Source organism: Rana temporaria, chromosome 1 (genome assembly GCF_905171775.1).
Source record: "Rana temporaria chromosome 1, aRanTem1.1, whole genome shotgun sequence".
NCBI classification, from domain to species: domain Eukaryota; kingdom Metazoa; phylum Chordata; class Amphibia; order Anura; family Ranidae; genus Rana; species Rana temporaria.
In genome coordinates this window covers 64,545,405-64,568,583 of record NC_053489.1, presented here as the reverse complement: position 1 = coordinate 64,568,583, position 23,179 = coordinate 64,545,405, and the positions used below count along the sequence as shown (strand labels likewise).

General features: G+C 45.0%; 1 protein-coding gene across 1 annotated transcript in view; it reads left to right on the top strand.

Annotated features, from left to right (window-relative positions):
• Positions 1–23,179, top strand: part of TTC33 (tetratricopeptide repeat domain 33) — a 395,532-nt gene that overhangs the window by 15,257 nt on the left and 357,096 nt on the right. The window contains exon 2 of the mRNA XM_040338751.1: positions 7,550–7,771. Within this exon, the coding sequence (XP_040194685.1) occupies positions 7,551–7,771 (221 nt within the window). The 5' untranslated portion in view covers position 7,550. The remainder of the gene's footprint in view (positions 1–7,549; positions 7,772–23,179) is intronic.

The window sequence follows — 23,179 nt, the reverse complement described above, 5'->3', positions numbered from 1 at the left end:
GCCGAATGTTCACTAGACATGATGAGCAATTAACCCAGTGCAGATGTAGGCTCATTGCAAGGGTGGATTTTTTTTTAACATTTTCATGGAGTTGGGCATAATAAATGATTTTTAATGTTCAATGCAATGCATAATCTGGGTGAAATGCCAGCCGTCAGCAGCCTGAGCCCCAGGAGAAGATGGGGAGCTACAAGTCCCAGCAGGTTATAATATAAGGCTCCTAGGTGGATGGGAGTCTTATATTATAAACCTGCTGGGACTTGTAGTTCCCCATCTTCTCCTGGGGCTCAGGTGCATGCAATCCACCATCTATGGGACTACAAGTCCCAGCAGTGAGAAAAACTGGACAAAGATGGTGGATTGCATGCACCTGAGCCCCAGGAGACGATGGAGAACTACAAGTCCCAGCAGGTTATAATATAAAGCTCCGAGGTGGATGTATGACTGGACAGTGACACAGTGGGGACAATTGGCACAGTGGCTGTGTTTGATGGCATGGTACAGTGGCTGCATTTGATGGCATGGCACAGTGGTGACAATTGATGGCACAGTGACCACAATTGATGGCATGGTACAGTGGCTGCATTTGATGGCATGGTACAGTGGCTGCATTTGATGGCATGGCACAGTGGCTGCATTTGATGGCATGGTACAGTGGCTGCATTTGATGGCATGGCACAGTGGTGACAATTGATGGCACAGTGGCCACAATTGATGGCATGGCACAGTGGTGACAATTGATGGCACAGTGACCACAATTGATGGCATGGTACAGTGGCTGCATTTGATGGCATGGTACAGTGGCTGCATTTGATGGCATGGTACAGTGGCTGCATTTGATGGCATGGTACAGTGGCTGCATTTGATGGCATGGCACAGTGGTGACAATTGATGGCACAGTGACCACAATTGATGGCATGGTACAGTGGCTGCATTTGATGGCATGGTACAGTGGCTGCATTTGATGGCATGGTACAGTGGCTGCATTTGATGGCATGGCACAGTGGTGACAATTGATGGCACAGTGACCACAATTGATGGCATGGCACAGTGGCTGCATTTGATGGCATGGCACAGTGGCTGCATTTGATGGCATGGTACAGTGGCTGCATTTGATGGCATTGCACAGTGGCTGCATTTGATGGCATGGCACAGTGGCTGCATTTGATGGCATGGCACAGTGGCTGCATTTGATGGCATGGCACAGTGGTGACAATTGATGGCACAGTGGCCACAATTGATGGCATGGCACAGTGGTGACAATTGATGGCACAGTGACCACAATTGATGGCATGGCACAGTGGCTGCATTTGATGGCATGGTACAGTGGCTGCATTTGATGGCATGGTACAGTGGCTGCATTTGATGGCATGGCACAGTGGCTGCATTTGATGGCATGGCACAGTGGTGACAATTGATGGCACAGTGACCACAATTGATGGCATGGTACAGTGGCTGCATTTGATGGCATGGTACAGTGGCTGCATTTGATGGCATGGTACAGTGGCTGCATTTGATGGCATGGTACAGTGGCTGTGTTTGATGGCATGGTACAGTGGCTGTGTTTGATGGCATGGTACAGTGGTGACAATTGATGGCATGGTACAGTGGTGACAATTGATGGCACAGTGACTGTGTTTGATGGCATGGCACAGTGGCTGCGTTTGATGGCATGGCACAGTGGTGCGAATTGATGGAACAGTGGCTGCATTTGATGGGCACAGTGAGGCTTATATTTTTTTTTCTTCTTCGTTTGCGCCCCCCCCAAAAATTTTGAGCACCAGCCGCCACTGGTGGTGTTGTTAATCTGTATAAACACCAATAAATAGTACAGTCAAGTGAAAAGTCCAAATCTGATGAATCAAGGACGATAGAATGTTCAAAATAGATTGTTGATAGATGAGTGATCAAGTGAGTAATTCCAAACACCACGGTGAATAAAATAAATGAATAGTGAAAATGACCACCACCAAAAGCAGAGGCTTACCAGAGGTATTGACCCCAAATAAGCATACGCCTAAAGGGTCAATACGAGCTGAATGTGAATGGATGAAGACCACATCAACCGGATCTGGATATGGAGGGGGGATATCCTGAAGACATCACGTACACAAGCACAAGGGGGAGTAACGGCAACTCAACCGATCAGACCGTGCATAAAGGAAAACGAGGGTACATAGTGTTATACCGTAACAATGTTGAAATTTAATAACGGTTAAAAACACTTACAGTTTTGCTGTATAAAAAGGACATCAATAAAAAGTAGCGCATGGCAGCAGCAGAGTCCCGACGCGGGTTTACCCCAGATGATGCAAACTATTGCGAAACGCGTAACTGTAAGTGTTTTTAACCGTTATTAAATTTCAACATTGTTACGGTATCACACTATGTACACTATCACACTATGTACCCTCGTTTTCTCACTTGATCACTCATCTATCAACAATTTATTTTGAACATTCTATCGTCCTAGATTCATCAGGTTTGGACTTTTCACTTGACTGTACTATTTATTGGTGTTTATACAGATTTATACAGATTAACAACACCACATCATTTTTTCACTTTCAGCGCCGCAAAATTGTTTTTGTATAGTTGATGGAAGCGGCCCTGAGCTTCAGGGCCCTGCGGCGGTCCAAAGTTTCTTTGGCAAGGTTCGGGAAGAAGGACAGGGTAGCACCATCAAAGTCCAGGGAGGCAGTCTCTCTAGCTTTGCGCATTATGCGCTCTTTCTCCTCATAATAGTGGACCCTGCAAATCACATCCCTCGGGGTATCCGTTGAGAAATTGCGTGGGTGCAAGGCCCTGTGGACTCTGTCCAACTTGAGCGGGTGGTTGGCCGCGAGGCCCAGCATACCGTTAAAGATACCACGCACAGAATGGAGGAGGTCATCATCACCAGTCGCCTCAGGTAAACCTCTGATGCGCATGTTGTTTCTTCTGTTGCGATTTTCCTGGTCCTCGATCTTATACAGGGCCATCCTTTGTGCAATAGTGAGGGACCTGGTGGATGCCTGCAGGTTTCTAATGGCGACCGCGTGGCGGTCCAGGCGAAGTTCAGATTCCTCCACTCGCTCCAATACCTGCGACAGGTCCGCTCTCACCGCGGATATTTCTTTCTTGATGGACCGCTCCAGACCCAGGAACATAGACGCAAGTTCTGATTTGGTCGGAAAGCCGTCGACCAGAGCCGCAACTTTGGAACGTCTCGAAGTACTGCCGTCACCATCCGAACAAGCAGACGAGGCAGGGGAATGGCACCTGTGCTCTGGCTTACGGCGGGAGGCGGAGCCCGCTCCAGAGTTTGTACCACGTGGAGAGCGGCCCAGGCCGTCCATGTCCTCCACATCCTCCGGTTTCACGGCCAGGAACCTCTTTATGGAACCCGACGGGGTTCCCGGCTTAGGGAGAGACTTGCCCGTTCTCTTCTGCATGATCCGTGGGTTAGAGGCTGTTAAAAGTAGCTGAAAAAGCAGGTTATTGCGGTGTCGGCGCCGGAGCTCCAGACAAACACGTCCTCACCGCTGCATGTCTAGGCCACGCCCCCATAATAATTATTGATTGACTAAAATTCTGGCACAAAGAAATGCAACAGAATTATTTATTGTTGCTTTTTACTTTTATTTGGAAATGTGACATTGAAACATTTTAAGCGCAGTTTTATTACAGATGGCCTTGTCTGCATGTATTACATCCACAGAATATTCAGTTGCCTGCCCTAAGGCTGGGTTCACTCTATTGCAGTTTCCTCGCATCCAATTCGCATAGCAGGAGAGTGTGACCTCCTCTCCATGGAGCCGATTTACACATCTCCACAGCGGTTTCGGTGCAAAAGTAGGAACAAAAGAGGAATTATTATCCTTAGTAGTCCAGCAGAATCTTTGTATCTTTTTAAAAGATTAAAGAGAATCTGTCATTAACCTGTGTTGGTTAATCACGTGACCTTTGTATATATTATTTAAGTGTTACTTATTTCGTGTTTTTTTTTAGCCATTACTAAGGACTAGCGTCCGAAATGCGTAGGATGTTTTACAGCTTTGTACATGTACTCAATCCTGAGTGCCGACCATCCCTTTCCTTGCTTCTTCACCAGTCTACCTGACTGACTCTTCACCAGTCTAGCCGACTGACTCCTCCGGAGATCTCCCAGGGCAAGGTTAAAGAAGATTTAAGCACAACACAGACCTACTATGTTTGGCAGTCTCTCCCCTTGTAAGTCCCTGCACCGTGCTGTAGTACTCACACTGGCCTCCTTGCTCCCACTGTTTCTCAGGGAAGACTCCTTTCAAGCTTCACTTGTTGCCATAATCCTGCTAGGCCAGCACCTGAGCCCCAGACCAAGGCAGAGCACCCCCCTCCAGTCTAGGGGGTTCGCCTCAAGGGCCACCGACAGTTCCCTCAGCACCATCTCCATCTGCCACCCGACTCCCCTGCTGGCATAACTACTTCATATTAAAGGGCTCACTTAGTCCCCTGCCAGGCCCACCACCTTGGTATTGGCTAAGCTCCCCAAAGTATGCAGGACAACCCTCCTAGTCTCCACCCTCCAGCTTCCAGAATGTTCTACAACCTTCTAGAATTGGGGGGGGGGGGGTTAGGATTTACCACAGAGCTGCCTGTTTTGTCAGATTCTAATGTGTAACGGAAGTGACGTTCCGTCGCCGCCATCTGGCTACACCCCGCACTCCTAAATAGTAAGGATACACTTAGAAGGGGGAAAGCGGACATCTTGTTACACCCACTGGAGTTTTGCTTTGTACACATATTTTTAACAGTAAAGTGAGTTTATATAGTGAAATGCAGTACTTGGAACTCCGTGTGACTGTTTAGATGTTGAATCTAAACTAACTAACTTCTGTCAGATTAGCACACCTATGAGATGAGCAAGTTTGCCGCTGCTTTTAAAATTCAACAGCTAACCAGTCAAACGGAGTTCTAAGTAAGTTCTAGGGCAGATAAAGAAATTTAGTTCTGCTGACTGAACCAAAACAAGGAATGTGGAGAATAGGGCGCTCTGGATAACAACTCTTGAAATGTGATTGTTGCACCACAGCAGTACTGCAGAAAAGGGAAGCAAACTATATAGGAAAAACAAAGAATAGGAGAAGGCGCTCCTAAGTGCAGTAATTAAACACTTTAATGCAGGGTTTGACAAATTTGCCTGGAATCTAGGAGCCAGCTAAAAAAGTTAGGAGCTAGAAAACACGCCCGTCCCGACGAGCTTGCACGCAGAAGCGAACGCATACGCGAGTAGCGCCCGCATATGTAAACGGTATTCAAACCACATATGTGAGGTATCTCGGCGATAGTTGGAGCAAGAGCAATAATTCTAGCCCTGTATCTCCTCTGTAACTCAAAAGATGCAACCTGTAGAATTTTGTAAGCGTCGCCTATGGAGATTTTTAAGGGTAAACGTTTGTCGGCATTCCACGAGCGGACGCAATTTTGAAGCGTGACATGTTGGGTATCAATTTACTTGGCGTAACATTATCTTTCACAATATAAAAAAATAATTGGGATAACTTTACTGTTGTCTTATTTTTTAATAAAAAAAAGTGTATTTTCCCCCAAAAAAAGTGCGATTGTAAGACCGCTGCGCAAATACGGCATGACAGAAAGTATTGCAATGATCGCCATTTTATTCTCTAGGGTGTTAGAATAAAAAATATATATAATGTTTGGGGGTTCTAATTAGAGGGAAATTACACATTAGAACTGGTTTTACTTGTAATGCCAACGGCCACCAGCAGATGGTGCCAGGTCACAGAAGGAAGCTTGGAACTTCACAAGGACGCGATCGCGCGGCGGAAGCGCACGGAGACACAGGATCCTGTGCCTCTGTGCGCCCCCGCCGCGCGTTCGCGGTGGGCCCGCGACTGCTGGTAATTGAGGCCGCGGCTTGGCGGCCTTGTAGACCGCAAAGCTGCGGCCTCAATTACCGGCGGGCGACAGGTCGCAATTGCGACCTGGCACCCGGATTTTGTCGAGCCTTGCTTTAATGACAAGGAAGGGATAAAAACACATACAAGATGGAAGTGAAAAACAGGCATATGAATGAATCCATAACGTCCAGCGGGTTGCCTCCTGGGAGTAAAGACAGCTGCAGGTGGAAGTTCCAGCTGACCAGCGGTGGTAAACACTGTGTCCTGTAATACAGGCTACCGGAAGTGACGTCAGAGTGGGCGGGACATGTTTCAAAGCATGCCCAGTCGCTCCTTCTTAAAACCAATCGATGCTGTGGAACATCGAGGAAAACCCCGGATGATCGTTCCACTGATTTTCTTATAACATGTACACACTTTGAAACCATATATTAGTCCCATTAACAACTTTAGGACCATCCGCCGTCGTTGTACGTCGCTACTTTGATGTTAAATACTGTTGTTATGGCAGCAGCTAGCTGCCATAACCCCCAAAATGTAAAAAAAAAATCGGACTGTCCTCTTTACGATAAAAGTGGTTTTCGCGGCATATTTTCCGTGAGATCACTTTTACCGGAAGCAGGAGAGGACCTCCCGCTGCACTCCGGTCTTCTCCGTCGCTTGCCGAAGCCGCCGGTAGCAGTGGAGCCGATCGGTTCCTCTCCCCTCACTGCCTGGATGCCGAGTGAGGGAAAGATGGGCCCCAGCTTGGCTCCATGGCATTGGAGGGCGGAAGCGACATCAAACGTCACTTCCGCCCAATGATTTTAACCACTTCAGCCCCGGAAGATTTGGCTGCTCAATGACAATTGCGCAGTCATGCGATGCTGTACCCAAACAAAATTTTTACGTCCTTTCTTTTCCCACAAATCAAGCTCTCTTTTGGTGTAATTTGATCACCTCTGCGATTTAAAATTCTTTTATATATTGTGTAGACCTATGTCATCTGTATATAATGGATTCTGTCAGATATATATAGGTAGATTCACAGAGAGTGCTGCAACTTTAAGGAGACGTAGCGTATCGTATTTACGCTACGCTGCCTTAAGTCAGAGAGGCAAGTACTGTATTCTCAAAGTACTTGCCTCCTAACTTAAGGTGGCGTAGCGTAAATGCGGCGGGGCGCAAGCGCGCCTAATTCAAAATAGGCTGAGGGGGCGTGTTTTATGTTAATATGCTTTGACCTGACGTGATTGAAATTACGCCGCACGGTCCTATTGATTTAGACGTGGACGTAAATGACGTAAATCCCTATTCACGGACGACTTACGCAAACCAACGTAAAAATTTTCGAATTTCGAAGCGGGTACGGCGGCCATACTTTAACATTACTATTCCAACTATTTGTTGGAATAACTTTAGGCCTGATAAAGCGTTACGTAAACGGCGTATCTGTACTGCGTCAGCCGGGCGTACGTTCGTGAATAGGCGTATCTAGTGATTTACATATTCTACGCCGACTGCAATGGAAGCGCCACCTAGCGGCCAGCCTAAATATTGCACCCTAAGGTAGGACGGCGCAACCCGTCGTTTCTTAGATAGGTTTAAGTGTATCTCTGTTTGTGTCTCTGAATCTAGCTAATAATCTTTAAGTGCTAGATCTTGATATCGGTCTGTTTTCTCCACAGTATGGCTTCCTTTGGCTGGAAGAGGAAGATTGGTGAGAAGGTGTCGAAGGTGACCTCACAAAACTTTGAAAAAGAGTCGGCTGGAGAAGGAGGTACCTTTAAGAAAGATGATGTGGACTGGCTCCACTCTGTCAAACGGAAGAAAGGAATTCTCCTCGAGGATAATGTCACAAAAAGTAAACGCCTGAAGGATGAAGGAGCCCTACTGGCACTGAATGGCAGGTAGGACCCGCAGAAAGCTACTTTTTGTGGCATTTTGGGAATGTTTATGGTACATTTGTTTGTATATTGCATAGCATATGCCACATACAGGTGCATCTCAAATAATTAGAATGACAAAAAGTTAATCTATCTCAGTAATTCAATTAAATTGTGAACCTCCTTATTATATAGATTCATTACACACAGAGTGATGTATTTCAAGCATTTTTTTCTTTTAATTTTGCTGATTATGGCTTACAGCTAGTGAAACCCAAAACTCAGTATCTCTGAGAATTAGAATATTGTGAAAAAGTTCAATATTGTAGACTCGTGGTGTCACACGCTAATCGGCTAATTAACTCAAACAGTGGAACCCTGGATTGCGAGTAACGCGGTTAACAAGCGTTTCGCAATACGAGCACTGTATATAAAAAAAAAAAAGTCCTGACTTGGTTTGCAAGTGTTGTCTCGCAAAATAGCAGGATTCAAGCCAAAGTGGTGTGCAATTCCGTGTTTGGCCTGAGGTGCGGGGGCGCTAGAGCCGATCGGCGCCGTTTGGAAATGCTCTAAAAATCACGGAAATACTCCGTTCAGCCGAGGTGTCCTCTGCCCTTTCCGAGTGTTTACGAGGCTCTCCGGCGCGCCCCCCCACCTCTGGCCGCATGCGGTGTTGCATGGCATTGAAGTCAATGTGAAACATTATTTCCATTGACTTCAATGGGGAAACTTTCTTTGATATGCGAGTACCTTGGCTTACGAGCTTTCTCCAAGGTTCCACTGTACCTGTAAAGGTTTCCTGAGGCTTTAAATGGTTTCTCAGTCTGGTTCAGTAGGTTACACAATTACCGGGAAGACTGCTGACTTGACAATTGTCCAGCAGACAGTCATTGACACCCTCCACAAAGAGGTAAAGTCACAAAAGGTCATTGCTAAAACATCTGTCTGTTCACAGAGTGCTGTATCCAAGCATATTAATGGAAAGTTGAATGGAAGGAAAAGTGTGGTAAAAAAGGTGCACAAGCAACAGGGATAACCGCAGCCTTGAGAGGATTGTGAAGCAAAGGCCATTCAAGAATTTGGAGGATATTCACAAGGATTGGACTACGGCTGGTGTCGGTGCTCCAACAGCCTCCACACACAGTCGTATCCAGGACATGGGCTACAACTGTCACATTCCTTGTGTCAAGCCACTCCTGAACCAGAGACAACGTTAGAAGCTTCTTACCTGTGCTAAGGAGAAAATGGTGTCGCTGAGCTTGATTGGCCAGCAAACTCGCCTGACCTAAACCCCATAGAGAATCTGTGAGGTATTGTTAAAAGGAAGATTAGAGACACCAGACCGACAATGCAGACAAGCTGAAAGCAACTATCAAAGCAACCGGGGCTTCCCATAACACCTCAGCAGTGCCACAAGCTGATCGCCTCCATGCCACGCTGCATTGATGCAGTAATTCATACAAAGGAGCCCCGACCAAGTATTGAGTGCATACTATACTGTACATGGACATACTTTTCAGTAAGCCAACATTTCTGTATTAAAAATCCTTTTTTTTAATTGGTCTTATGTAATATTCAAATTTTCTGAGATACTGAATTTTGGGCTTTCACTAGCTGTAAGCCATAATCTTTAAAATTAAAAAAAAAGAAATGCTTGAAATATATCACTCTGTGTGTAATGCAGTATCTCATGTCACAACACTGAAGAAATGACACGTTGCTACAATGTAAAGTAGTGAGTGTACAGCTTGTATAACAGTGTCAATTTGCTGTCCCCTCAAAATAACTCAACACACAGCCATTAATGTCTAAACTGCTGGCAACAAAAGTGAGCACACCCCTAAGTGAAAATGTCCAAATTGGGCCCAATTAGCCATTTTCCCTCCCCGGTGTCATGTGACTCATTAGTGTTACAAGGTCTCAGGTGTGAATGGGGAGCGGGTGTGTTAAATTTGGTTTTATCACTCTCACTCTCTCATACTGGTCACTGGAAGTTCAACATGACACCTCATGGCAAAGAATTCTCTGAGGATCTGAAAAAAATAATTGTTGCTCTACATAAAGATGGCATAGGTTTTAAGAAGATTGCCAAGACCCTCAAATTAAGCTGCAGCATGGTGGCCAAGACCATACAACAGTTTAACAGGACAGGTTCCCCTCAGAACAGGCCTGGCCATGGTCGACCAAATAAGTTGAGTGCACATGCTCAGCGTCATATTCAGAGGTTGTCTTTGGGAAATAGATGTATGAGTGCTGCCAGCATTGCTGCAGAGGTTGAAGGAGTGGGGAGGTCAGCCTGTCAGTGCTTAGACCATATGCCACACACTGCATCAAATTGGTCTGCAAGCTGTTTTCCCAGAAGGAAGCCTCTTCTAAAGATGATGCCCAAGAAATCCCGCAAACAGTTTGCTGAAGACAAGCAGACTAAGGACATGGATTACTAGAACCATGTCCTGTGGTCTGATGAGACCAAGATAAACGTATTTGGTTCAGATGGTGTCAAGCGTGTGTGACGGCAACCAGGTGAGGAGTACAAAGACAAGTGCGTCTTGCCTACAGTCAAGCATGGTGGTGGGAGTGTCATGGTCTGGGGCTGCATGAGTGCTGCCGGCACTGGGGAGCTACAGTTCATTGAGGGAACCATGAATGCCAACATGTACTGTGACATACTGAAGCAGAGCATGATCCCCCTCCCTTCGAAGACTGGACCGCAGGGCAGTATTCTAACATAACGACCCCAAATACACCTCCAGGACGACCACTGCCTTGCTAAAGCAGCTGAGGGTAAAGGTGATGGACTGGCCAAGCTTGTCTCCAGACCTAAACCCTATTGAGCATCTGTGGGACATCCTCAAATGGAAGGTGGAGGCGCGCAAGGTCTCTAACATCAACCAGCTCTGTGATGTCGTCATGGAGGAGTGGAAGAGGACTTCAGTGGCAACCTGTGAACTCCATACCCAAGAGGGTTAAGGTAGTGCTGGGAAATAATGGTGGCCACACGAAATATTGACACTTTGGGCCCAATTTGGACATTTTAACTTAGGGGTGTACTCACTTTTGTTGCTAGCCATTAGACATGAATGGCTGTGTGTTGAGTTATGTTGAGGGGACAGCAAATGTACATTGTTATACAAGCTGCACACTCACTACTTTACATTGTAGCAAAGTGTCATTTCTTCAGTGTTGTCACATGAAAAGATAGAAGAAAAGATTTACAAAAATGTGAGGGGTGTACTCGGTGGTGTCTGGTGGTCAAAATCAAGGCAGGCTCTTGCACTACATAGTAGTTGGCAGCTCAATAGGAGATTGCACAGACTGTATTGTAGGGCTGAAACAACTAATCGATTAATCGACAACTAATCGATTATCAAATTAATCGATTACAATTTTCATAATCGATTAATCGGCCAGTAACATAATGGGGTTTTAAAAAACTAAAATTAGCCCTTTTATAGTACAAAAGAGCAAATCGCTACTGTAAATATTACTTTCACTGTCCCACAGTAAAAAAATGAACCCCTTGCAGTAGCGATTATTTGCTTTTTTGTACTTATTTTAGTTTTTTTAACCCCATTATGTTACTAAACATCTCAGGCCTGGGGTGGGGGGAATCACACCTCTGTTTTTTGGTGCTTTTTGCAGAAACCCACTACAGTTCATTTACATGTTTTCCTATGGGACACGTTCACATCCATGATTTTTTTTCAGCTGCTGCGTATTTGGAAAGGGCAAGGACTTTTTAACGCAAAACTGTGCCATTTTGTTTTTTTTGGTTCAATATACTTCAATGGAGAAGCTGCAGAAAAGCATGCAATGTGTTTTTGCGGCAATTTGTGTTTTGTAATCTGCCCAACAACAAATTGGCCCCAAAAAAATAAAAAATAATATTTTTTTTTTTTATAGGCTATTTATCCGATTAATCGAAACAATAATCGACCAACTAATCGATTATGAAAATAATCGTTAGTTGCAGCCCTACTGTATTGTGTATGGTCTGCTAAAAACGGGATTGTACAGAGTATGGTCATCTTTAGGACAATACCAAGAAATAAACTGCTTTCATATAGGAAAGAGGAGGGATAGCCAGGATATACACAACCAGCAGGAAATTATTTTCCTGGCCGGGAATCTTCTTTTCTTTTTGGGAATTTTCTTTTCTTGAGCACATTTCTTTTTCGATTATATTTCTCGCGCGATTCTTCCATCATTGATAAGAAAAAAATACATTTCCAACATTCCCAATCACTCAAATTCTATGACAGCAGGAACATGGGCTGCTGCTGTGGCCCACTAATGGTGCGAAATTCAAACGAAAATACTTGGTTATGGTTTTCGAAAGCAAATTATTTCAGCATTCGACCCATGTGTAAGTCTGACTCTACACCAATATCAAAGGTCAACGAGCGTCTGCCAGTTGTTGCCCTGTCAGCTGCAGACAACTGCCAATTACTGACTTTCAGCCTGGTGAGTCAGACCCAGAGTAAGTATGTAAAGGTAAATAAGAGGACAAATCTACAGACTCTCTATCTATCTATCTCTATCTATCTAAAAATGCAAGTTTCCTGGCTGTCTCTGGCTTCAGTATTCTCTGAGTAGGTGACCTGGAACAAGCCTTCAGCCAGTGAAGTCAGAGAAAAGTCCCGATCTGCATACCTTGGTCAGTGACTGATAAAATATTGAAATATTTGTATCATCAGAACTTCCAGGTAACAAATCTTTTCAAAAGGAGATTAGCCTCCATTTTTTCTTATTGCAGATTTTCTTAATTTGTCATTGTCCACTATAAGACCCCTTTCACACGGAGGTGTATTTCAGGCGTTTTAGCGCTAAAAATAGTGCATAAATAACGCCTGAAATACTCCTGCCACAGCATTCTCAATGTGAAAGCCCAAGGGCTTTCACACTGAGGCGACGCGCTGGCGGGAGAAAAAAAAATCTCCTGCAAGCAGCATCTTTGGAGCGGTGTGTATACCGCTCCTTCCCATTGAAAACAATGGGATACCGCGGTAATACCGCCGGCAATGCGCCACTGCAGAGATGCATTGCGGCGGTATCTACCCTTTTTTGGCCGCTAGCGGGGGTTAATACCGCACCACTAGCAGTGGAATACCGCTGCAATTCGGACGGTATAGCGACGCTAAAACTAGCGGCGCTATGCCGCCACCGCACAGGGGCCAGGGGCCTAAAACTTGTACATGTCCAATTCTCCTTCAGTCTTTGCAATAGTTGCTTAATCACTTAGAGACCGCCCACCGCATATACACTGTGGCAGGGCGGCTCTGTTGCGTGAAACTATGTACCTGTACGACATTTTGCGCAAAAGATACTGTGGGTGCGCCCGCTGCACAGAGTGGGAGCCAATTAGTGAGTCCAGCAGACCTGATGTCTGCCGGTCACCCGCAATTGCTCCACAGAGATGCAGAACAGGTGAACAAAGGAAGATCCCCGTTCTGAAAGGGTAAAACACAGAGCTCTTCTGTTTTTTGTAAGTGGGAACACGGATCTCTGTGTTCTTCCTGTCAATACTTCCCCCACACAGTTAGAAATCCCTCCCAGGGAACACATTTAACCTTTTGATCGCCCCAATGTTATCCCCTTCCCTGCCAAGTGTAATTTATACAATAACGGTGCATTTATTTTTGGCACTGATCACTGTATTGGTGTCACTTGACCCCAAAAAGTGTCACTTAGGTTCAGATTTGTCTGCCGCAATGTCGCAGTCCCGCTAAAAATCGCTGATTGTCGCCATTACCAGTAAAAATAATAAAAATAAATTAAAGTCCATAAATCTATGCCATAGTTTGTAGACGCTAAAACTTTTGCGCAAACCAATCAATATACACTTATTGGGAGTTTTCCCCAAAAATATGTAGAAGAATACACATTGGCCTAAATTGATGAAGACATTTTTTTTTTATTCTTTGGATATGTATTATAGCAAAAAGTAACACATATTGTTTTTTTTTCAAAATTGTTGGTCTTTTTTTTTTATAGCGCCAAAAATAAAAACCACAGAGGTGATCAAATATCACCAAAAGAAAGCTCTATTTGTGGGGAAAAAAGGACATCAGTGTTGTTTTGGTACAGCATTGCACAACCACACAATTATCAGTTAAAGTAACGCAGTACCGAATCGCAAAAAATGGCCTGGTCATTAAGGCGGTGAAACCTTCCAGGGCTGAAGTGGATAAGCCAAACTCCCAATACTCACATAGGTCAGACACTTGGGCCCAGATTATCAAAAGGACTTACGACGGCGCTGCGCCATGTACGCCGTTGTAAGTCTAATCTGGGGCCGTCGTATCTATGCGACTGATTCTTGGAATCAGTTACGCATAGATATCCATTAGATCCGACAGGCGTAAGTCTCTTACGCCGTCGTATCTAAACTGCAATTTTTTTTGCCCGCTAGGTGGCGCTTCCCTCGATTTCCCTGTCGAGTATGCAAATTAGCTAAATACGCGAATTCCCAAACGTACGCGCGGCTGACACAGTAAAGTTAGGCTTTTCCCGGCGTAAAGTTGCCCCTGCTATATGAGGCGCAGCCGATGTTAAGTATGGCCGTCGTTCCCGCATCAAAATTTTGAAAAAAAGTTACGTCGTTTGCGTAAGTCGTCCGTGAATGGGGCTGGACGTCATTTACGTTCACGTCGAAACCAATGACGTCCTTGCGACGTCATTTGGATCAATGCACACTGGGATATTTTAGGGACGGCGCATGCGCAGTTCGTTCGGCGCGGGGACGCGCTGCATTTAAATGATACACGCCCCCTACCCGCCGAATTTGAATTCCGCCGGGTGATTTACGCTACGCCGCCGCAACTTTACAGGCAAGTGCTTTGTGAATAAAGCACTTGCCTGAGAAATTTGCGGCGGCGTAACGTAAATCGGATACGTTACGCTGCCACACAGATACGCCCGCTGTACCTGAATCTGGCCCTTGTCCTCTATGTCAGGGGTCTCCAAACTGCGGCCCGAGGGCCAGATGTGGCCCTTTGCTAGCCTTTAACCGGCCCTCGGGCACTATTAACCTCACTGATATGAGGTAATATTCCTCCCACTGACACCAACAAGGAGGCACCATTTCTTCCACTGATACCAGTGATGGGATGCTATTCCTCCTACTAATAGGGACACTACTCCTCCTATTGACCACCAACCCTGAGGCCACATTTATTCTCACTGATGCCAAGCCCAGGACATTTTCTGCCCCTGCTGGCCACAGTCTGGCCCTTCTAAAGTCTGAAAGACAATAAACTGGCCCTTCGATTGAAAAGTTTGGCGACCCCTGCTCTATGTAATGCTAAATGTATATGTAAGATGTGTTGTTGTTTCTCTTTTCTACCACAAGGTGGAGCTCTTGCCCTTTAGAAAAATGTTTTCCTTGGAGTGGAATTTAAGTTGCTTTGGATTTCATTAGCAGCAGGACAGAGTATACTTTGTATTCTGAGATTCTCATTGTCAGTCCGTCAAACTTTTACTTATTGATCTTCATATACTGTACTTTTTTGTATTTTGCATTGATTTAGGCTGGGCTCCCAGCATTATTATGTACACACTGAAAGTTTGGCCAAAAGACACACTTCTTTTCTAATTGTCCTGTGATTTCTCCATGTAATCCATGAGGAGTCTTAGATGATATGTGATAGAGCAGCTCTTCTCAACAATTTTTGAAGGAACCCTTCAAAGTATTTTCAGGTATTTTAAAACCTCATGTATTTTTACAGGCATTTCTATAACCTGTTCCTATTTGCGGACGAGACAAAGCTAAGCAGGGCAATGACTTCGCCACAGGATGTGGAAACCTTGCAGGAAGATCTGAACAAATTAATGTGGTGGGCAACTACATGGCAAATGAGGTTTAACCACTTTAAAACCGTACGCCGTCAAATGACGTCCAAAAAGGGGATCTGTTATCCCGGGTGGACGTCGTATGACGTCCTGTACTTTGTGCGGTGATATCTGAATGATGCCTGCACCTAGAGGCATCATTCAGATATCATTTTCTTCCGGCAGCGATCCTGCGCACCAGAAGAATGATCATAGTGGCGGTTCCGCCGCTTGATCGTTCTTACAGGCGGCGGGAGGGGACATCCCCCCCCTCCCGCTGCCATCCGGTGCTTCTCCGGGCTCTCCCGTCCCATCGGGGGCCTGGAGAGATGATCGCTGTCTGCCGGATGTGCAGCATAGAGAAGACTGGTGACCAGATGGTCTCTATGACTGTCGGAGGCCCGGGCGCGATGTGATGACGTCACGCCCGGGTACCCGTAAGTAAACAAACGTCAATTGCGGCTAGTAAGCATTAGATCTGTGAATTTTTTTTCACAATCTCATTCTTTCCAGCCTGGAGGAGATATGTGGGGTCTTATTGACCCCGCATCTCTCCTTAAAGAGGACCTGTCACACACTATTCCTATTACAAGGGGTGTTTTATGTAAATACGTTGTGACCCGACGTAAAGGACGTTTTTTTTTGAACGGCGCATGCGCCGTCCGTGGGGGTATCCCAGTGCGCATGCTCGAAATTAACCCGGAACAAGCCAATGCTTCCGACGGTGACGTCATTCTACGCAATACCCTATTCACGAACGACTTACGCAAACAAAGTAAAAAATTCAAATTTCGACGCGGGAACGACGGCCATACTTAACATTGAGTACGCCTCATAACAGTAGTTTTAACTATACGCCGGAAAAAGCCGAACGCAAACGACGTAAAAAAATGCGCCGGCCGGACGTACGTTCGTGGATCGCCGTAACTAGCTAATTTGCATACTCGATGCGGAATTCGACGGAAACGCCACCTAGCGGCCGCCGAAAAATTGCATCTTAGATCCGACGGCGTACTAAGACGTACGCCTGTCGGATCGACCCGAGATGCCGTCGTATCTTGTTTTGAAGATAAATTACGCCGGCTTAATTCTTTTGTGGATCTGCCCCATATTTTGTAAGACAAATGTGACCCTTCTAACTGTCAATTAAGACCTGAGAGGACAGAAACTATCATCTACTGTATCCCAATACCCCAACTATAGGAGGAATAAGATGGAGCCCACAAGCAAACTAAAGCCGGCCATAGACAGTTTGGGCCAGATTCACAGAAGAAGTATGCCGGAGTATGTGCTGATACTCCGGCGTACTCTTAAATTTGCCGCGTTGTATCTTTATTTGTAATTCACAAACAAGATACAACGGCATTTGGCTAAGATCCGACAGGCGTACACCTTCGTACGCCTTCGGATGTTAGGATGCAATACTTCGGCCGCCGCTGGGTGGAGTTCGCGCCGTTTTCCAGCGTCGGGTATGCAAATTAGCTTTTACGGCGATCCACGAAGGTACGCGCATTCGTTGTTAAAGTATGGGCGTCGTTCCCGCGTCAAAATTTTTTTTTTTTGCGTAAGAGGTCCGGGAAAACGAAACGACGTAACGCACGGCGCCGTTCAAAACATTACGTCGGGGCAACGTCATTTCGCGCAAAGCACGGCGGGAAATTTTCGCACGGAGCATGCGCAGAACGTTCGGTGCGGGAGCGCGCCTAATTTAAATGGTACACGCCCCATTTGAATTAGGCGGGCTTGCGCCGGACGGCTTTACGTTACACCGCCGTAAGTTTACACGCAAGTGCTTGGTGAATCAGGCACTTGCGCTGAAAACTTGCGGCGGTGTAACGTAAAGACGATACGTTATGCCGCCGCGGATCACTGTGAATCTGGCCCTTTGAATCTTGGTCAGTTCAGCAGGGATCTTTTGACTTGGGTAAAACCAGCATGCTGGATATTTACATGTGATTTCTGCCAGCACTATAGCTGCTAACAATAGTCACTGTGTTCTCCCGGCAGAGATGGCTGGAGTTTGACTTTTAGGTGAGCTTGTGGGTAAAGGCCTGCTAGAAAAGTTCCCTCTGACTCGTAGATTGGCCTGACTTCAGACTTCTAGTGTGCCTGCTAGTAATGGATTAGAAAAACAGCAAGCCAGTTCTCGGCAGGACGGCCCGTGCCGTTTGTAGGTCTTTGTGACCCGTCCACAACTTCATTGTCTTCCCTGTAATGTCCCTTGACTTTCATTGCCATGTTGTTGACAGCACTGGAGTCACCTCTTCTGTATGTGATACTATTGCATCTGCTTTTCTGTAGCAATAAAGTAAATTAAAACCAGGAGCTCAGAAAGCAGAACACAAACTTGTACGCACATGCTCTAGCCAAGCTTCAGACGGTGGTTTCATCTGGCAAAACCATTTGTTTTTGTTCTGGCACCATTGATAAACATACTTTTTTGATGAAGCAGATTTGCTTAGTCATTGTGAGTCACAAATCGTTGGTCATTTAACGTTTACGCTACTGCATAGAATATAGAACGAATGCCGCGTACACACGGTCGTTTTTCGGCATGAAAGAAAACTTTTCGTTTTTCATCATGTCCAAAAAACGAAGTTTTTCCAACTTCATCATTAAAAACGATGTTGCCCACACACCATCGTTTTTGAAAAATGATGAACAAAGCGCGGTGACGTACAACACGTACAACGGAACTCTAAAGGGGAAGTTCTATTCGCCTTTGGGCTGCTTTTAGCTGATTCCGTGTTAGTAAAAGACGATTCGCGCTTTTTCAGCGTGATGAATGTGCTTACTCCATTACGAACGGTAGTTTTACCAGAACAAGCGCCCCCGTCTCATAACTCGCTTCTGGGCATGCGCAGGTTTAAAATGTTGTTTTAGCCCACACACAATCATTTTTTCCTACCCGAAAAATGAAATTTTTTAAAACAACGTTGAAAAATGCAGCATGTTAAAAAGAAAATGTTGTCGTTTTTCAGAAACTGAAAAACGATGTGCAGCCCACATATGATCATTTTAAATGACGTTTTTAAAAACAACGTTTTTTTTCATGCCGAAAAATGATCGTGTGTACGCGGCATTAAATGTGAAAACATCTTTGGTCCCTGTTATGTACTTTCTCCGTCGGCATTTCACACAGACGATCGGAATTTCCGATAGGATTTTTTTCCATCGGAAAAAAATAAAACATGTTCCATTTCTAAACTCCAATGGAAAAAAGTCTAATGGGGCCCACACACGGTCGGAATATCCGATAAAAAAAAATTACGCCAGACTTTTTTCATCGGAAAATTGTAGAGGCTGGAAGAATGGGCAGCCACACTTCCAAAGAAACCCTTGGGTTGTCTTTATTTTAAAACAGATGGCAAATGCACTACAAGGTACAGCAAAACAATGGAGATAGCAGCCTACGCGTTTCACACTGGAGTTAGTGCTTAATCATGGCTTTTTCATCGGAAATTCCGATCATGTGTACAAGGCATTAGGTGAGGAATGCATTAGCCATTCTCTGAAAAGCAATTCATGGTGGCTAAGCAGCCACTGTCAGGTGTTCAGGAGTTAATCCTACGGCCACCTGTATGCTTGTTTTTGTTCTTTTACAAAGGGACTAACATGCCCCAAGCATAATGCTGCGTACAGACGGTCGTTTTTTTGTGATGAAAAAAAACGACGTTTTTGAAAACGTCATTTAAAATGACCGTGTGTGGGGGAAAATGTTGTTTTATGTCTTCTGAAAAACAACAAGAAAAAAAATTCGAACATGCTCAAATTTTTTGTGTCGTTTTTCAAAACGTCGTTTTTTGTGTCAATTAAAATGATAGTGTGTGGGCAAAACGACGTTGAAAACGACGTTTTTAAACCCGCGCATGCTTAGAAGCAAGTTATGAAGCGAGCTTCAATGGAACAGAGTGCCGTCATACGTGCTGAACATAACTGCGCTTTGCTAGAGCATTTTGAAAAACGATGGTGTGTAGGCAACGTCGTTTTTGAAAATGAAGTTTCAAAAACGTGTTTTTTTTTCATCACATAAAACGTCGTTTTGTTTCATCACAAAAAAACGACCGTCTGTACGTACGCAGCATTAGGCTCATGGTTGTGACGCAGCGTTATTTACTTGAATGGCTTTGCTGTCTGTCAACTCAGTGTGCCATGTCAGATTAACCATTGGCGCGACTCAAAGCATTGCGGTCGCAACATGTGAACTGAATACAGCTTTATTGGGGACTTTAGGTGGTTTTACAGCCACCTACCTGAAAGGGGCCTTATGCCGCGTACACACGATCGGAAATTCCGACAAGAAAACCGTGCATATTTTTCCGATGGAATGTTGGCTCAAACTTGTCACACCAAATTCCGACCATCAAGAACGCGGAGACGTACAACACTACAATAAGCCAAGAACAATTAAGTTTAATGATTCCGAGCATGCGTCGAATTGATTCAGAGCATGCATGTTTTTTTGTGCGTCAAAATTGCATACAGCCAATCAGAATTTCCGATATTTTTGTTGGGAAAAATTGAGAACCAGCTCTCAAATTTTTGTCGTCGGAAATCCCAACAGAAAAAGTCAGAAGGAGCCTACACACGGCCGGAATTTGCGACTAAAAGCTCACATGGAACCGTTCTTGTCGGAAATTCCGACCGTGTGTATGCGGCATTAGACACCAGAACAGATGGGCAAGTGTGGCCTGCAGTCCTATTGGCCCTGATCACAGAATGTTTTAGCGAAGTCTGAGGATGGGACTGATAATTGTTCCCATTGACAAAATCCCTGCAATAAAATCTCTCCAACTCTGCTGAAGTGGTGGAAACTGTAATAACCGAACAAGTGTTGGCTCTCCCGCTAATAAATCACACCCACAGAACCATTACATCTTGTAAGCCTTGTCTTGTGTCTTCTTCGTTTCCTTTTTGGCAATGTAATTATTATTTTTTTCTTTTAATACTGGCCAAAAATGTGCGCAAGTTTCCATTGCTGCTCTGTGAAAATCATTTTGGCAGATGTCTTGTAATGTGGATATCCAGTTTGTATGTTTTTCTTTTTTAATAATCACTTTCTCATAAGTCATCCGAGCCTGAAAATCGTCTTCAGTGAGTGTGTCATGTATTTGATTAGTATCTCCAAAACCTTAGGCAATTATGAAGTACCATTAGAACGTTTGCCTTGGTGTCAACATCTTTAGTTTAAAATTTGTGTCTCTTGGCCACCGAACTGACCCCCATAAATCACAGGCTGAGGCTCACAACCAATTTTACTCTGTAAGTATACTATATAAATTAGGGCTGTTACTGATTAAAATTTTCGTGTTCGATTAATCGATTTTTTAAAAATCGATGAATCGTCTAATTTCGATTAATTATAACGCACATACAGGTCCAACTACTTTTAGCTGATCTCCTTGCAGGCTGATTCCCAGTGCAGCTACCAACCACTGGAAAAATGGATAGCAGGATACAAAACACACACAAAGGCAGCGCTCCATGGGAATAACATTAAAACTTTTATAGTCTTAAAGCGGGAGTTCACCCATTTATTAATTTTGTGACCTTTTCCCCTTAGATTAATGCTCGTTTTGTCTAGGGGAATCGGCTAGTTGTTTTAAAATATGATCCGTACTTACCCGTTTTCGAGATGCATCTTCTCCGTCGGCTTCCGGGTATGGGTCTTCGGGAGCGGGCTTCCTTCTTGATTGACAGTCTTCCGAGAGGCTTCCGATGGTCGCATCCATCGCGTCACTAGTAGCCGAAAAAAGCCGAACGTCGGTGCGGCTCTATACTGCGCCTGCGCACCAACGTTCGGCTTCTTTCCGAAAATCGTGACGCGATGGATGCGACCGTCGGAAGCCTCTCGGAAGACTGTCAATCAAAATAGGAACGCCCAGTCCCGCAGCCCATACCCGGAAGCGACGGAGAGGATGCATCTCGTAAACCGTAAGTACTGCTCATATTTTAATACAACTAGCCAATTCCCCTAGACAAAACGAGCATCCATCTAAGGGAAAAAAGTATATTGTAGGGGTGAACCTCCGCTTTAAGTAGGTAACAAAATAAATATTGCACTGGAGATAAAATCGATGTAGCTACATAAACTGTAAAAATGGTGCGAGTAATACCAAACGGTAGCAAAACAGTAATAAAAACATGTAGCTAAGTATGATACTGGTATAAAAATGTTTACAACAATACCACTGCTGAATCCAGATGAGGAGAGGTTCACATCAGCCCGTCGGCATGTAGATGTCCCGTGAAGGGAACTATCACAACTACCTGTGGATGGCTGTAGAATTCCAGGTTGATAGAGGGAAGTATAATAGCCCTTGCGTGTGGCAGATAGTAAGGTCCCACCGGCATGCAGATATGAAGGCACAGCAAAGGAGCCCTTCAGATGGACACGGCAAGCCCCGCCGGTGTCCGTGACGTCACTGGATCTCTGACGGAACTCCCTGAAGACCCGGAAGCCGGCGAAGAGGTGAGTACCGATCAAAAGAATTTTTAGTCAAAGCTAGTTGTCCTAGGGTGCCAATGCTGTTCCTATAAAGAGGAACTCTAGGTCGGGAAGTGTGTTACTAGCAGAACCACTAACTGAAAATGAGAAAAGAGAAACTAAAATATGGGAAAAAATGAATGCACATTTAAGGTGATCCAATCCAATCCAAAGTGGTCCAATCCATGGAGGGCCCACCTCACAACTTTACAGGACGTGAAAGATCTGCTACTGATGGCTTCACCTTCAGCGACTTAGTGGAGTCCATGCCTTGATCGGGCTGTTTTGTCAGTAAAAGGAGGACCTACTCAATATTAGGTGGGTGGTCGTAATGTTATGGCTGATCCGTGTCTTACTTCTTTTTTGTACATCACGGGACACAGAGCCTTGTTCATTACTTAATGGATTATATCTCACCTTCAGGTGCTGGACACTGGTGTGATCAATTAGACAGGAAGTTTCCACTCTATATAACCCCTCCTATACTGGGAGCACCTCCGTTTTTTCACCAGTGTCTAAGGTGTTGGTCACGGTTAAAGAATGTGCTAAGAAGAAGCTCTGCTGAGGATCCCTGCGGGGCTTTAAGGAACCACACAATCCGGATCCATCCAAGAAGGCCAAAATAACGCCAAAGTGGATGGTACCCATGCCTCGCGGAAGAACAAGGTTTTGCCTGTAATATCTCTTTTTTTAAGGACTGGACTCTGGGATCCAGCAATTTGTGGCCCGTTTTAAAAAAATTCCCAAAGGTTTCTGACAGAGTGCCTTACTGTTCCAGGGAAGAGGCCTCCTTTAAAGTGGGGGTTCTGTGGGAAATCGTTTTTTTTTAACCTGTGCATCTACTGCTATTAACATTATTAACAGTGTACTCACATCTCTGAATCTTCTAGGCATCCGCATGCGAATTCAGCCGTAAATAAGTATTTATAAAAATTTGTCCTGTGAGGTTCCATCTTGCTTGTGGGCACTGTGAAGCCCACAAGCAAATACTTCCTGGATTCTGTGAATGCTCTATCCCACGCATAGGTAGTGTTGACGGCGAGCGGTGCCGTCAACACTACACGCTTGCCCTTACGACGGACAGCGAGCAAAATCTCGCGATATCTTGGCATTTT